Source organism: Peromyscus californicus, unplaced genomic scaffold (genome assembly GCF_007827085.1).
Source record: "Peromyscus californicus insignis strain IS unplaced genomic scaffold, ASM782708v3 Scaffold_7__1_contigs__length_154581171, whole genome shotgun sequence".
Lineage (NCBI taxonomy): Eukaryota > Metazoa > Chordata > Mammalia > Rodentia > Cricetidae > Peromyscus > Peromyscus californicus.
In genome coordinates this window covers 54,407,051-54,420,701 of record NW_026294595.1, presented here as the reverse complement: position 1 = coordinate 54,420,701, position 13,651 = coordinate 54,407,051, and the positions used below count along the sequence as shown (strand labels likewise).

Genomic DNA, 13,651 nt, shown 5'->3' with positions numbered 1-13,651 from the left:
CCACTTCTTTCTATTTTCCTGTTAAGAATTCCCTTTAAATATAAGTTTATCTTTGCTCCTTCCCAGGTTTGGAAGAAGGACAGAAATATGCTGAGAAGATTGTCACAAGACACAAGGAGATTCTTGAATCTATTACTGAATTATGTGGGTCTCTCGTGGAGCTTAGAGAAAAACTGAAGGTAATGTCTTCTTTCTATAATATGTATTTTTATCAAGTGGTATAAATAAAAATGTGTTAATCAAATGTCTTCTGCTGCGGAGATGTTCTAATACAAATTCTCTAGAGCCATAACGTGCACATTTGTTTCTCAGTGTTCTAACATAATTATTTGAGAGTTTGTGATAATTAATCCTGTTTCTTTCCCATCACTGCAGAGAAAAATGTTGCTGGGAATGAGGGCTAAATACAATTAAGGTGTCTCGTTTACATTTCCATGGATCATATCCTAGAGGATAAATGTGTGCCGTTAAAACCAAAGCAACATTTGTATTATGGAGTCTTATGTTTATATTCATAGATAATAGATGTAATGGTTTTTCTTCCTCCAGATTATGGCACCAAAGAAAGTAACACTAGTATTCAGGTATTATATTCATTGAACAATTAGCATTATGGAAGTATTAAGCTAACCATTATAACCTTCATGGTATTAAAATGAAATGATAGGTAAAAACAGGGTTAATGCTTATGACGGCTAAGGTAGATGAAAGCCAACTAAAGGAAAAATATGTTGTCATCCTCAAAAATGTTTTGGTTGATGCTGTTTCTACAGCTTAATGAAGGGGGTGGTTTGGGATGATCACTGTATCACTAAGAGCACAGGCTCTTAGTAAATGGTTTAATCTCCATGTGACTAAATTTTCTAACCACCTAAATGGATGCCATGGTGGTCTGGAGGCTTGACTGTAAAGATACCCAACGTGTTAATTACTCCTGTTGTCCATGTCTATTAGTGAACTTGCTGTTCAGGTAGAATTGCATCTATTTCATGGCAAATATTTTTATGATTTTCCATGTCATAAATTAGAATTTTAGTTCAATTTAGACAATCTGAGGGAACTTTAATTCAGTAGTTACACAACCAAGTTACCTCTCTTCCTTTAAACATTACAGCTTTTCAACTTCTTTTCTTTCCATCATTTTACATTACACTACAATGAACATCCTGGTGCTTGGGTTTTTCATTCCTTTGTAATATTTTGTATTATTTACACATAAATTCTTCAAATAAGATTTGAAAAAATGAATAAAAAGTACTGATGTTTCTAATATGTAAGCCAATTAACCTTTTACAATTATTTTACAACTGGGAAGCCACTAGAAGGGTTGGAATGAGCCATATATCTTACATCATCTTCCTTAGCATCCACCTCTACCTCACTCCCTGGGGGCCTGCTTCTTCTGTTACTTACTTGTATAGGCTAACAAGTCCCTACCTCAGACCCTTCTTGCCATCGTCTACAGTGCCTTCTTTCATATTGTACATCTTCAGCTTACTGAAATCTTGTCTTTCCAAATGACATTCCCCCATCTTTCATTCCATGGCTCTGTTCTTGAAGAGCTGGTTCCATAGCCTGCCTCCACTTTCTCATTCTCGGTGCCTTAGAGACTCCCTTCAGCTAGGATTTTCCTCTCTTGCATTTTCAATCTGTCATTCAGATTCCTTTCTATCCTACTCATGAGTCCCTTGATTCTGCCTTGGCTTTGACACCCCTTCCTAAATATGGCTGTGCTCATGTCCTTTCATATTCAAAACCCTTCGCTATGAGCCCCGTCCATGGCTTTGAGACCTGTCGCCTTCTAAACTGCTGGGCTTCCGAATTCATTGCAGGTTCCTGTCTCACACTCCTTAGTGTTTCTACTTCTAGACCTTTACTTCAAACACATGACCCTTTATTTATCAAAACCCTATCAACACCCAAGTTTAAATAGAAGCCTCCCTTTCTCCCCACAAATCTTCCTTATTCCTCCCCCATAACACTTGTGAGCTTCCTCACCCACCCTGGTCTGTTCCAGCTGCTAGGTTAAATACTATAAACCTGGTGGCATTTAAGCAACAGAAATTTGTTTTTCACAGTTCCAGAGGTTGGCAAGACTGAAATCCGGGCAGTGGTGGTCTGACACCTAGGGAAATCCCACATCCCCTTAGTCACCTCATTCCAAACAGGAGGTTTGAGGGCAAAGGGTCTCGCGGGTCTCTTTTACAAGTTCACTAATACATTCCTGAGGACCTCTCCCCCTCCTACACAGGAGCTATTAAAAAAAGGATGCACAAACTCTTGCAAAGGCTAGACTAGTGATAAAACCTGATTCTATTTGTGTAGCAATTTGACACTTTAAAAAGGATTGCATACCTCTTGTCTCCAGTGATTTCCAAGTAACCTTGAGATGGAGAAAAGACCTTCCCATTGTTTGTTAGATTTTTGGTTTGGGTGCTTTGTTTGTTTGTTTGGTCAAAAGAGTCTCACTATATAACCCTTGGCTGCCTTGGAACTCACAATGTACATTAAGCTGACCTTAAACTCCCAGAGATCCAAGTGTCTCTGCCTCCCAGGAAGTGCTGGGATTAAAAGTACACACCACTATGGGTGGTGTTTTCCTTGTTCCAGAAGGGAAGACATGGGTCCTAAGAGGGTAGAGTTGCTGTCCCTGGGTCTCCATAGTCACTAGTAATGGACCTGGAATTTGAAGTTCTAGCTAATTTAGCATCTAGAATTCTTTCCATAACAGCTGCCATTGTGGTTTAGATTTCAAGTGTACGTTAGTGCCAAGTGGCTCATCCAGTAATACAAACCGGTTTCATTTTAGAGTTGAGATTCAAAGCTGAATTTCCCCAGTAGGTTCTCTCCAAATTCTCTGAGCAAGTGTAATGTGCACTTTGGGGAGTATACTTGTTTCCATAACTGTCAAATACCACGATCCATGTGCAACAATCTTCTATGATAATATAAACATCAGTTTAAAGCTATGTGTCCCATCACTTGGGGCACCTGTGCCTCCATTCCGCATCACAAAATCTTGGCCCTCAAGCTGCCTCCCTGCCAGTTTGTAAAGCCCCACTACCTCTGTGACTGAAGCTGAGCCTCATAAAATGCAGGAACAAGTAACAGTCACAGGGGACAGCCTGTGTTCCCAACTGTTCTATTTCCAGCCTCTTTTCAATGGTCTCCCAGCTTGCTTGTGTGGATTCTCTGGCTCTCCTACTTCATTCTCCTCCAGAGACCTCATCATTTCTTCCTCACTGATGCTCTTCGGTCTCCTCATGGCTAAAGCTGCTCTACATAGTCATTTCCATCTCCAGAGGATGTTCTTGCAGGAGCATGCTATTGTAACAGTTGCTTCATTCTCTATGGGGCCTTTGAACAGTTGCTTTTACTGGCAATGAGCTTTACTAAAGGGGCGAGGCAAGATGAGAGCTGGGAGCTTGGAGGGAGAACATTGGTCTCCCGTGGAATGCATTTACTGAAAGGTTGCTATTAGCTTATGGTGTTTTTCCAAGGGGTTAGCATATGGGATTATTTCTTCAACTTTCCTGGCTCCAGCTCTCACTAAACCTGCTTTGTGCAGCAGGGAGATGTTCCAAAGATGAATCCAAAGTTGGAAGCTTTCCACGACATTTGCATTGACCTCCTAAAGGAGCCTGTGAGGAATGAGCAGACACCATTCAGTGAAGAAAGGAATGAGGTGAGATAGTGAAAGCATTGAGCTTCAGCTATGTGTTACTTTTTATTTGAGATTTGTTATTGTTCATTTAAAAAAGGAATCTACTCTGTCCCACCCGTCAAATCAAGTCTTCCAATCTGAACTCAGTGTGAGTGTCCTCATCCCTACGGTGCTATCTCGGTCATTCTGTCTGTTTCCGTGTCCCCTCCACTGAATCCTGGAGCCCAAGCATTTCACAGAAACATGAGAATTCCAGCAAACACCATCACACGAGCCTAGGCTAGTCCTACTCTCCTTGCTACCATGCCCATTATCCTTTTACAGTCACTCTTATTTCATTTTATTTACTTGTTTTAGTATTACCAAAGTGGGGGTTTTTTTAAATTGTTTTATACCACCCATTAGGAAATATTAATACATAACACTAAGTGCCATCTTTTTCCCATAGACTAACTCCACATGCTATTTCTAGGCATCTGTACTAAGACACTGAGTCCAGTTGAAATATAAATACTATTTAGACAAGTGTTTCAACGTTTCCTCATACACATGTAAATTAAAGCAAGTAACAAGGACTACAGATACTCATGAATACCAATCTATCATGCTTTCAAAAGTCTTGGTAAGTTGCCCCATTCTTCTGGGCCTTCCATGCGAATGTGTGCTTTATTTCCAGCTGCTGAATTATAATCAGTGCTCGACTTTTGACTTTTCAACTTGTTTGCTTCTAATTTGACTTTCCTGGAAGAACAGCAGGTTGAACATGATTCTCAACCACCCCAAATTAACAAAATATACCTCTATGGTAAAAGAATCTCACACACACACACACACACACACACACACACACACACACACACACACACACATACACACATACTTGCACTATCTGTTAGTTATTTCATGAACCAAGATTTATATTCTTCCAGTGATTTTTTTTTCTAGATTCTTTGCAGGTCTTTTTTTCCACATATTAAATCTATGTCAGAGTCTGATGCGACCGTATAGCTCCTACTCAGCACTAAATCCCATTAAGTGAGCTACTTTTTGAGTGGTACAACTTGGATCCACTTACACCTGAGTCCTCTCTAAGTATGAAGAGAGTTGTCTAGCCTTAGTCATCTTGCTGGACTTCAATCTACCATAAAATGGTCTTTGGTTATTCTTAGCCAAGTCAGGGTTTCTCACCTGCAGCCCTAGTGCCCCAGAGGATGAACTTCTGTGAGGGGGAGTGCGGGTCTTGTGTATTGTAAAACATGGAACAGCGTCCCTTGCCACTTTCTAGCAGCTGCTCAGAGCACTGCTGACTGCCCCCGCTGGACTAGAACAAAAATGTCTATGGGCATAACCAATGTCCCACTGGAGAGCAGAGTCCTTCCTTGAACACGTACACAGACAACTGGTTGAAATAATGAAGAACAGTTTTAAATGTACCACAATTTAAAGTCTATGATTTTAGCCAGGTGTGGTGGCACATGCCTTTAATCCCAGCAATTGAAGGTCGAGGCAGGAGGATATCTCTGAGTTCAAGACCAGTCTGTTCTACAAAGTAAGTTCCAGGACAGGCTCCAAAGCTACACAGAGAAACTCTGTCTCAAAAAAAAAAAAGCTATGAATTTAACCATTTTTGATCTCGCATAATAACATTATTTTTTAAATTATGCATATTTTCCTACATTATGTGTCAAACACATTTAATAAAGGCTCAGAAACAAAAATCATTGCTGTTAAAGCAACCACACTCATCATTTACATTATACCTAGTAAAAAGGTTTTATCTTGCCTTTATCTATTCTAAATTAGAAGAAACCAATGTCTTTGAATAAAACAAGTACAAGTTATTTTCATTGACAAGTAACTTTTATTTTTAAATAAATTAAAAGACACACTAACTAGATCATCAGTCATTTAGAATGCAAGTAAAGGTCCACAGTTATTGCTGTCAGGCATTCCCATTGACATCATTTCCTACCCAGTCTGTTGCAGTTGGTACAGACAGCATAAGGCAAGGGCAGCAACCATCTTCATTTCCATTTTCAAGCAGCTCAGTCATTGTCTCTACTATTTACATAAGGTCAGATGTAATGACTCTCCAAAACCTCCAGTGGGCAGATAACAGGAAGCCCCAAATAGAAACCTGGAATCACTGTATTCTGTCCTGATACCCTTCAACACTGAATCTTCCTCAGAAAATTATTTCAGTTAAAAAAAAATGAATGATTATAAGAGGATATTCATCACAAGAGCTTTCTTCTAGAGATAGTAAAGTGCTTCTCATTTATCCTGACCCCAAATGTGGCAGATGGCATTAAACGATCCCACTGATGCAATGCATGCAACACGGCTAACAGATCAGTGCTGCCGTTTTATCCTCAGGCTGGGTGCTGAAGCTAAATCCATAGCAATATCTGAAAACTCCTAAGGTCAGATGGCAGCACAGAGTATTAAAAGACTTGCCTAAAGTCATGGGACTATTTGGTAGATGATGAGGGATTTGGACGCCAGCGTTTAGAGGTATAGAATTTAGTGCTGGGAGGGATTGAATAGTTGTGTTACAATTGAGGAGACTGAGGCAAAGAGACATTAAATGTATTTCCCTCCTCTAGTACCAGAAACAGGTAGGCAGTCTACAATTGAGGAAGACACCCAGTGTGGATATCTGACCTCTACACACGTAAACTGAATTAGTTAAATTTAATTTGAATTTCAGAAAATATCTCTTCTACAAGACCCAGGGGCTTTCCAGGGAACTGGATCATAAACATGAGCTGTTTGTAGTGTTGCCATGGGTGCCCATGCTGGACTTTTCCTCTTTTGTCTACCCTGCTGTTTGCATAAGGATTAATAAACAACAGAATAAAAATGCCTCTCTTCCAGACAGTTCAGCGGAGTACTCTTACAGGCTGGGAGGACAGCTGCAGGTTCTTCCCATCAGATCATGGAGCAGATGTTAGGCATTGTAGAGAGAGATGCCTTTGAAAACTCAGAAGAGAAAGTGTTCTCTTTCCTTTTCTGCTCTCTTCCTTTTCCAGGTCAGGCCAAGTGTCCAAAGGTCTCAGGTCCCCTCTTATCTGCCCATGAGCCTTCCACGGGTCTTCCTCCCAAATGCCCTTCATACAGAAAGCCCCATGCCTAATATCGTTATTGACTCCCCCACTAATCCCACCAAATCTTATTTTCTTAAAGTAAAACTCCTACCACAGGGATATTTTGGAATGCAAAGTGTATTCCTTTAAATGTGTAATGTGCACTTCTCCCTATGCAGCGTACTCTAAGGATCCATTCTACTCACTTAGGTCAACGGGTCTACAATATGATTATATTCCTGTCCAGAACTGGCCCTACCCACAGGCAATGATTGTAAATCCACACGATTGTGCCAAGCTGTGTAAATTAAAGTTCAGCAGGCACGCCAGACATAGGAACCAAGGTATTGGTGTAGAATTAAAGAAAAAAAGTCAGTTCGTCATTAGATGTGTAAATGGCCAGAGATCTTTAGAGGAAACACATACATAGAAGATTAAAAAACTAAAAGCAGGGAGCTGGGGAAATGCTTCAGTCAGTAAAGTCTCTGCCACACAATCATGAGGACCCAGTTCAGATTCTTAACCAGGTAAAAAGCTGAGTACTAGTGTGTGCCTGTTATACCAGCTCAGAGGAGATGGAGGATCACTATGGCTTATTAGCCAGCTAGTCTGGAATTAGTGAGCTGCAAGTATCAAATAAAATAATAATAATAATGACAATTGGGGAAGACACCCAGTGTGGACATCTGACCTTCATATACATGTGCACACAAGTGAGTATAAGTATATATATATATATAATATATATATTTAACATAGATAGCAAAACAAACAAAAACAAACAGCTGAACACATCTGTTCAGATGTGGGAAAAGAGAATTAGCAACAAAACAAAGAGCAGTGAAAGGTGTAAGAGAAGAAGCTCAGAACAGAGTTCTGTTTTGCACATCTGAGCAGGATTTCCCAGCTGTTTTTCCAGAAATCATCAGAATGAGGCAAGTGTCTTATAGAAACCATGATTTCATGCTGAGAAAATTAGAAAAGATAGTCGGTACCTTTTTTTATAAGTGAAAACTACATAGATTTAAGGAACCATACCTCAGTGAGGTTTAAAAGCAGTGGTTGTCACGTTTTAGAATGATTTGAAAACCGCCTGCCTGCCCATTTCCATGGTGGTCACAAAAGCAGCAGGGTCAAGAGCCCACGGACGTGCTCAGGAAAGACTATTTACATAAAACATACCTTACTGTGCTTGCTGAGCTGATTCCTCTCCGGGTGAGTCTTGGCTAGCGTTGTAGGCATAATTTACTATGCTTTCAGGAGATCATTTCTTTGATAAACACACTTGTAGTATTGCCGTCAATATAACTGAAAAGAGACAGGAACTGAGTATGGATTTGGTCAGGAGAGAATTTTACCTGTGTCTGTTAAGATACCTCACTTCACTTGAGGGCAGTGTGAATACTTTTGGTCATGGGAATGGGACTGTTCCTAAACAGACACTTGGAGTTCAGGAACTCTTGTGCCATCTTAAGGCTTAACAAATTTGTTTCATCTCATACTGGGCATCACTCTAATGGGAAGCTGGGAAAAGACGTGTGCCCACCTCATGAAACGTTGGCTTTCTTCCTTTGAAGGGGCAGATGCAAGGAGAAGATACCTTGGCCATCCATGGAGCACGGGAAGATGGGCTTCCTGTGGACTTGAGGCCATCCTCGCCTGACCAAGAGGGCAGTGCCCCGGGTCTGATCCCGCTGGAAGACATGTTGTCTGGGGAGGAGTCTGAGTGTATCTCATCTGATGACATCTCCTTGCCTCCACTCCCAACCAGCCCCGAGTCCCCTCTGGCACCATCTGACATGGAGGTGGAAGAATCTGCCAGCTCTTCTACCCTCGTGCTCCACATCGGCGGCAGCGGCAGGACACACGCAGGGACTGGTGTTCTAGGGGAGGCCCAGGAATCGGTTCTCCTACCACCCGTTGCTTTTGCTGATGGATGCCATAATGAGAAAGACATGTTTACAAGTCACTTTGAGAGGCCCTACCCCCAACTCAAAGTTGAATCCTCGTTAACCTCCAAAGGATCAGTAGAGATGAGTACCAAATTACACATCCATGTGAAATGTCCAACAAGCATGCCCCATGAAGTGCACGACAGAGCTTTGCAGCAAGACTCCCAGGCTCAGGAGAGCTCGCTAGAAACCCAGGAGAAAGTGCATGCTGATTCTAATGTCACTAAAACCCAGGACAGGCTGCATGATCCCCCTGATGTATCCCCCGGCCTCAGCTCTCAGTCAGACACCAGCAGGAGGCAAGCAGGTCCCCAAGGAGACAGGAAAAACTCACCTGCAGAGAGCAGCGTGGTCAGCCTAGCTGGCCAGGCGCCTCATTTCTCCAGGCTGCTGTCCAATGTAACTGTCATGGAAGGTTCCCCGGTGACTTTGGAAGTCGAAGTAACAGGATTCCCAGAGCCTACACTGACATGGTGGGTAGCCTATAATGACAAACCGTAGACAGAAATAATGGCTGCTGAGAGTATCTTGTAATGTGTGGACTAACCTAAAGGTTTAGGGCTGGCTGACTAACCCTCCTGACACTCAACTCTGCATGATTTGATCTCACATCACACCTCAACTTTTGTTTAACTAAAAGCCCTTTAATACCCTTGGTGGGAGGAAAGTAACCATGTGAAATAATATTTAACAGCCTCCAGGAAGCAGGGAAGTTGATTCTGTTTGGTTTTCTTTCCATTTAACATTCCTCATTTCTGATAATCAAGTCCTGAAATTCCGACCCTATTGTCTGTTTCTACATGGCATTTTCTTGGTTTAACACCCTCCAGGCAATTAAAAAGCCTGAGAAACCGAAGGGTTTTTTCCTTTCCTCCTTTCCTTCATTTCATCTTTCCAACAGAACCACGGGTGCCCACCTTTGTGATATTTGTTTTGCTAAGGTTCCTTTTTATAAATATCTTTAGTATGAAAGGTGAGCTGCCTCTTTTACAGTTACTCCAGGTGGCTGATAATAAAGTCATTGTTTGAAAAGTGACGTAATAATTAAGCTGTGAACTTGGTAAAAGCAAACTGTAAAGTCAAGGTTCTAAAGCACCTGCCATGAATAACAAGGCAGTTCCAGCATTTCCTGTGGGGGTTACTTTTAAACCTTCACAAAATTTTCATCCTCCAACAAGTTCATTTGAGAACAAACTAACAAGCGACAGTGAGTTTATAATAGGCTAAGATAAGTATGTTGTGTTTAATTTCTCAGGCATTTTCAGTAAAAGTTGTTTTATTTTCGCATGTCCCGTTGATGGCATTTGACTTGTGGCCCAGCTATTTAAAGACTTTAGGAGAAAACTTGGACACTCAGATAGTAAGAGAATCTGCACACAGATGTAAGTGCAGAAATTAGCACTTTTTTGTTTTGTTATTTTTACAATTGCATGTTTTTTTTACACATCGAAACTTTTGTATTTATGGATTCCACAGATATTTTATTTCATAATTAAATATTAGACCCCAAAGAAAGATGCCGTCTGAGGTGTTTCTTAATTTTTTTCTCCAGTACAAATAAGCAGCTCCATTAGGGTTAGTACATATGGCTGAAGAGTTGGGGCAACATATGTATTATTGAAGAACTAGTACAAATTGCAAAACATAAAGCCATTTTCCCATTAGGTCTAGAGGAGCTTTGCCCAGTGAACACTTGGCAGGCTATCAGGGAGCTATGCATTCCCAGGACACTCTGAGATGCAAGAATATCTCTTAGGAAGAAAACTGACTTCAGAGCTGGCCCAAGCATGAGGACCTGATCTCATTGTAAAAGCTGGGTACAGTGAAGAGCACCTGTGATCTCAGTCCTGGGGTGGTGGAGACAGTAGCTGAATCCCTGAGCTCATGTGGGGAGACCCTGACTCAGGCAATAAAATACAGCCTGGTAAAGGAAGACATCTGATGTGAGCACATGGGCTCCACACACAGGTGTCCCATACACAGACACATACATAGAAAATTGACTTGGGTTTCTCATCTGTCCCTATGTGGAAGAAAGTGTTTATAAAGACATAGATGTGGAATGTAAGAAATAAATTATTTGCTGTCTAAAATGATCCAGGTAAGTGTTCATGTTCAGAGAAGAATTTTAGAAATAGGTCATTTAGAGTCAAGAGGTAATGTCATAAATGTGTTTTATAATGAGAAGTCATTGTCTTCTAATGAACTTAATTCACAAATAAAGTGAGCTCCTTTCAGTGGGAGTGGTGTAGAGTCCCTTCATTCACATATGCATGTGTCCTGCTGGGAGGCTCTGCTGTATGAACACCAAGGGCAGATGAACCTCACTTCTGTACAGACACCAGGCAGGAGTCACAGCAGCTGCTAAGAGCTGCAGATAGGGTGAAGCAGGCTGGATATGTGGGGACCACTTCACACTCTAGGTAACTGTTGCCATAAGCAAAGGGTGACCCAGTATGACCAGATGGTCTGCTGTGCTGTGCTGTGTGTGTGTGTGTGTGTGTGTGTGTGTGTGTGTGTGTGTGTGATTTTAAAGAATAAGTGAATTATGAATTTTCATCTATAATATTCTGTTAAATGCTATCATAGAACTTTCAAAAATACATTGAGTCAATCAATGTGATTTTTCTGGCTACAGGTTGATAAACAGTCTCAATGGCATACACTGTAGCTAGATAATTCCTGCTAATAGAGAATACTCCAATGGGGATGGGCCTATCTGCAATAGGTATGAGAACTTTGAGATGACAGAATCAAGAAGTGATCCTGACTTAAAACTGAATCTCTACTTTAGGTTCAAGAAGGGCCAGAAATTGTGCACAGATGGACAGTTACAGGTTTTGCACAAGGACACAAAGCATTCGGTGTTCATTCCAAAGGTATGTGAGGCAGACGCTGGCCTCTATGTGGCTCAAGCCCAAAACTCTAGTGGCACCCTGTCTTCCAGTGCCATCCTCCATGTGACAGGTAACCACGAGCCACCAATCACAAGAATAAACTGGATTGTGCTGTGTGTCGTCTACGTCAGTGTATCACTAATATACTGGCTACTTGCACAGTAGTGAGGTATTGTCATCAATGGACATTGTCACGAGGCTAAAGGACATTGTGGTTGTTTATTTTCTCACATATCACCCAAAGCACCCCCCACCAATTTATCTCTACTCTGACCACATTGTTTGTTTGACTAATACCACTGCTAGGTGAAATAATTGCTTTTTCTCTACTGTTTAATGTATTTGGGGAACATGGGAAATTATGTACAGTGTATAATAATATATTTTGTACTCTGGGAAGAGAAATATCTTCTATAATATGCTGACTCCTTGTTTAAAGACATGTGAATGCTCACATCAGTGTAGAGATGTAATCTAATTTTCAAATCCAAATGTTTGATAATTTCTTTTTAACTGTGTTCATAAATATCTCTTTGGAGGGCATTACATCAAACTGAAGTTATGATTTTCAATATTGTATTCTCTCTCCTGTAACTGTGCTTTTCATGTCTTGATTTTATTTACTGAAACATTCTCTACATTCAACATACTCTACATTCCTGAGTCTGAGAAAGTCAGTGTCAATAGCCATCCCTTGTGTTGATCTCTTGGGCTTGACATTGGAGGACAGACATGCCATCAACTTTAAAATGGATTTCAACCTTTCTATTAGCTCTATATGCCATATGTCAAGATGGAAGACAGGCTACTGGAGGGGACCAATGTTCTTGTCCTTCCTCTGCTGTGTGTCGGCCATTGAGTGCATAACTGTAGACGGGTCCTCCTGCCTCTGATGTTGCTGCTGCTGCTGAACACTTGGGGAGCCAATTACAAGGCATCTCAGTGCCTCACTTTCCCATCTGGAAAGGGGGGGCTCATCTACCTCTTGACAACTGGGTTTTTAGTTCATGTCCTGTGGTGATCTGGCCAATGGAAAAGTGCTCAATGAAAACTCATTTTAATGCTTGGGGTGATTTGCCATCTTGCAGCTCCTTGCCCATTAATTCCCTTTCAGATGCTGATCTTTTGGAATATTAAATGAAAAGAATGCTGTTAATATGTAATTCCCTACTACTCCCTTGGGGGAGGGTGAGACTAATGTTCTATGAATTAGAGTTTAAATTCCTTTCTAACTTCTTACATCTACATCCTTTTCAAAGACTTGATGTTAACCTCAGGAGGAGATCATTAGGATGTTTTAGGGGACTCTGGGTAAGACAGAAGAAGATTAATCCAGGCTTCTTGTGCAATTATCACTGTAATGGTGAAGAATGGTATATGGTCTTCAGAAATGCATTATTCAGAATGAACGATCATCTTTTTTGCTTCCTTTGAAAAATAAGAGAGGAATTTGTTTTTTATATTTTAAACTTTGTCTATCTTGTTAAGGTAAAATCTTAGGGTGAAAGAGTAATTTATTTCAGATTTTTGATGAAGGGGAAAAGTTAATTATGTTGCTAGAAGACTGTCTACAAATAATCAAAATATTTAAATCTAATATAATCGATGTGGTATTAAAAAGTTACTGAAAGTCGTGGAAGATGAGAAATGTATAGTTAAGTAAAAAGTTGGCTTATTTGTGTGTGTCACATATTCAGTTTAATTAAAAAATTAAAACTCTGGTTTGTTTTCAAGTTTTGACAGAAAGCTATTAAAATCTTATATATACACAGCATCCTGGGGCTATCCATCTTTTCATTCTTATCATTTCGTCCAATTTTAAGATTTTTCATATCTTCCCTAGCTGCTATGGTCTATGTGGAAGCTAAATAATAATATCTATCCATGCCCAAGGGAGGCAAGCAGGGGACAAATTCCGTCCCATCACACTTTCTAGAGCCTATTCATTTGATGAGGTCTCTCCTCCAATGTCACCACTGTGGTTGTATTTGTGTTAGAAGATTGCCAGAGCATAGGAAGCGCAAGCTCACTTTACCTGTTTTCCTTCAGGTA

General features: G+C 40.7%; 1 protein-coding gene across 4 annotated transcripts in view; it reads left to right on the top strand.

Moving 5' to 3' along the window:
• Positions 1-13,320, top strand: part of Ccdc141 (coiled-coil domain containing 141) — a 164,301-nt gene extending 150,981 nt beyond the window's left edge. For 3 of the 4 annotated variants that reach the window (XM_052724418.1, XM_052724417.1, XM_052724420.1), the window contains 4 exons: positions 67-179; positions 3,569-3,685; positions 8,328-9,175; positions 11,497-13,320. In XM_052724418.1, coding sequence (XP_052580378.1) covers positions 67-179; positions 3,569-3,685; positions 8,328-9,175; positions 11,497-11,764 — 1,346 coding nt within the window. In that variant the 3' untranslated portion in view covers positions 11,765-13,320. The remainder of the gene's footprint in view (positions 1-66; positions 180-3,568; positions 3,686-8,327; positions 9,176-11,496) is intronic. The other variant, XM_052724419.1, reaches the window with a different exon arrangement.
• The last annotated feature ends 331 nt before the right edge of the window (positions 13,321-13,651 follow it).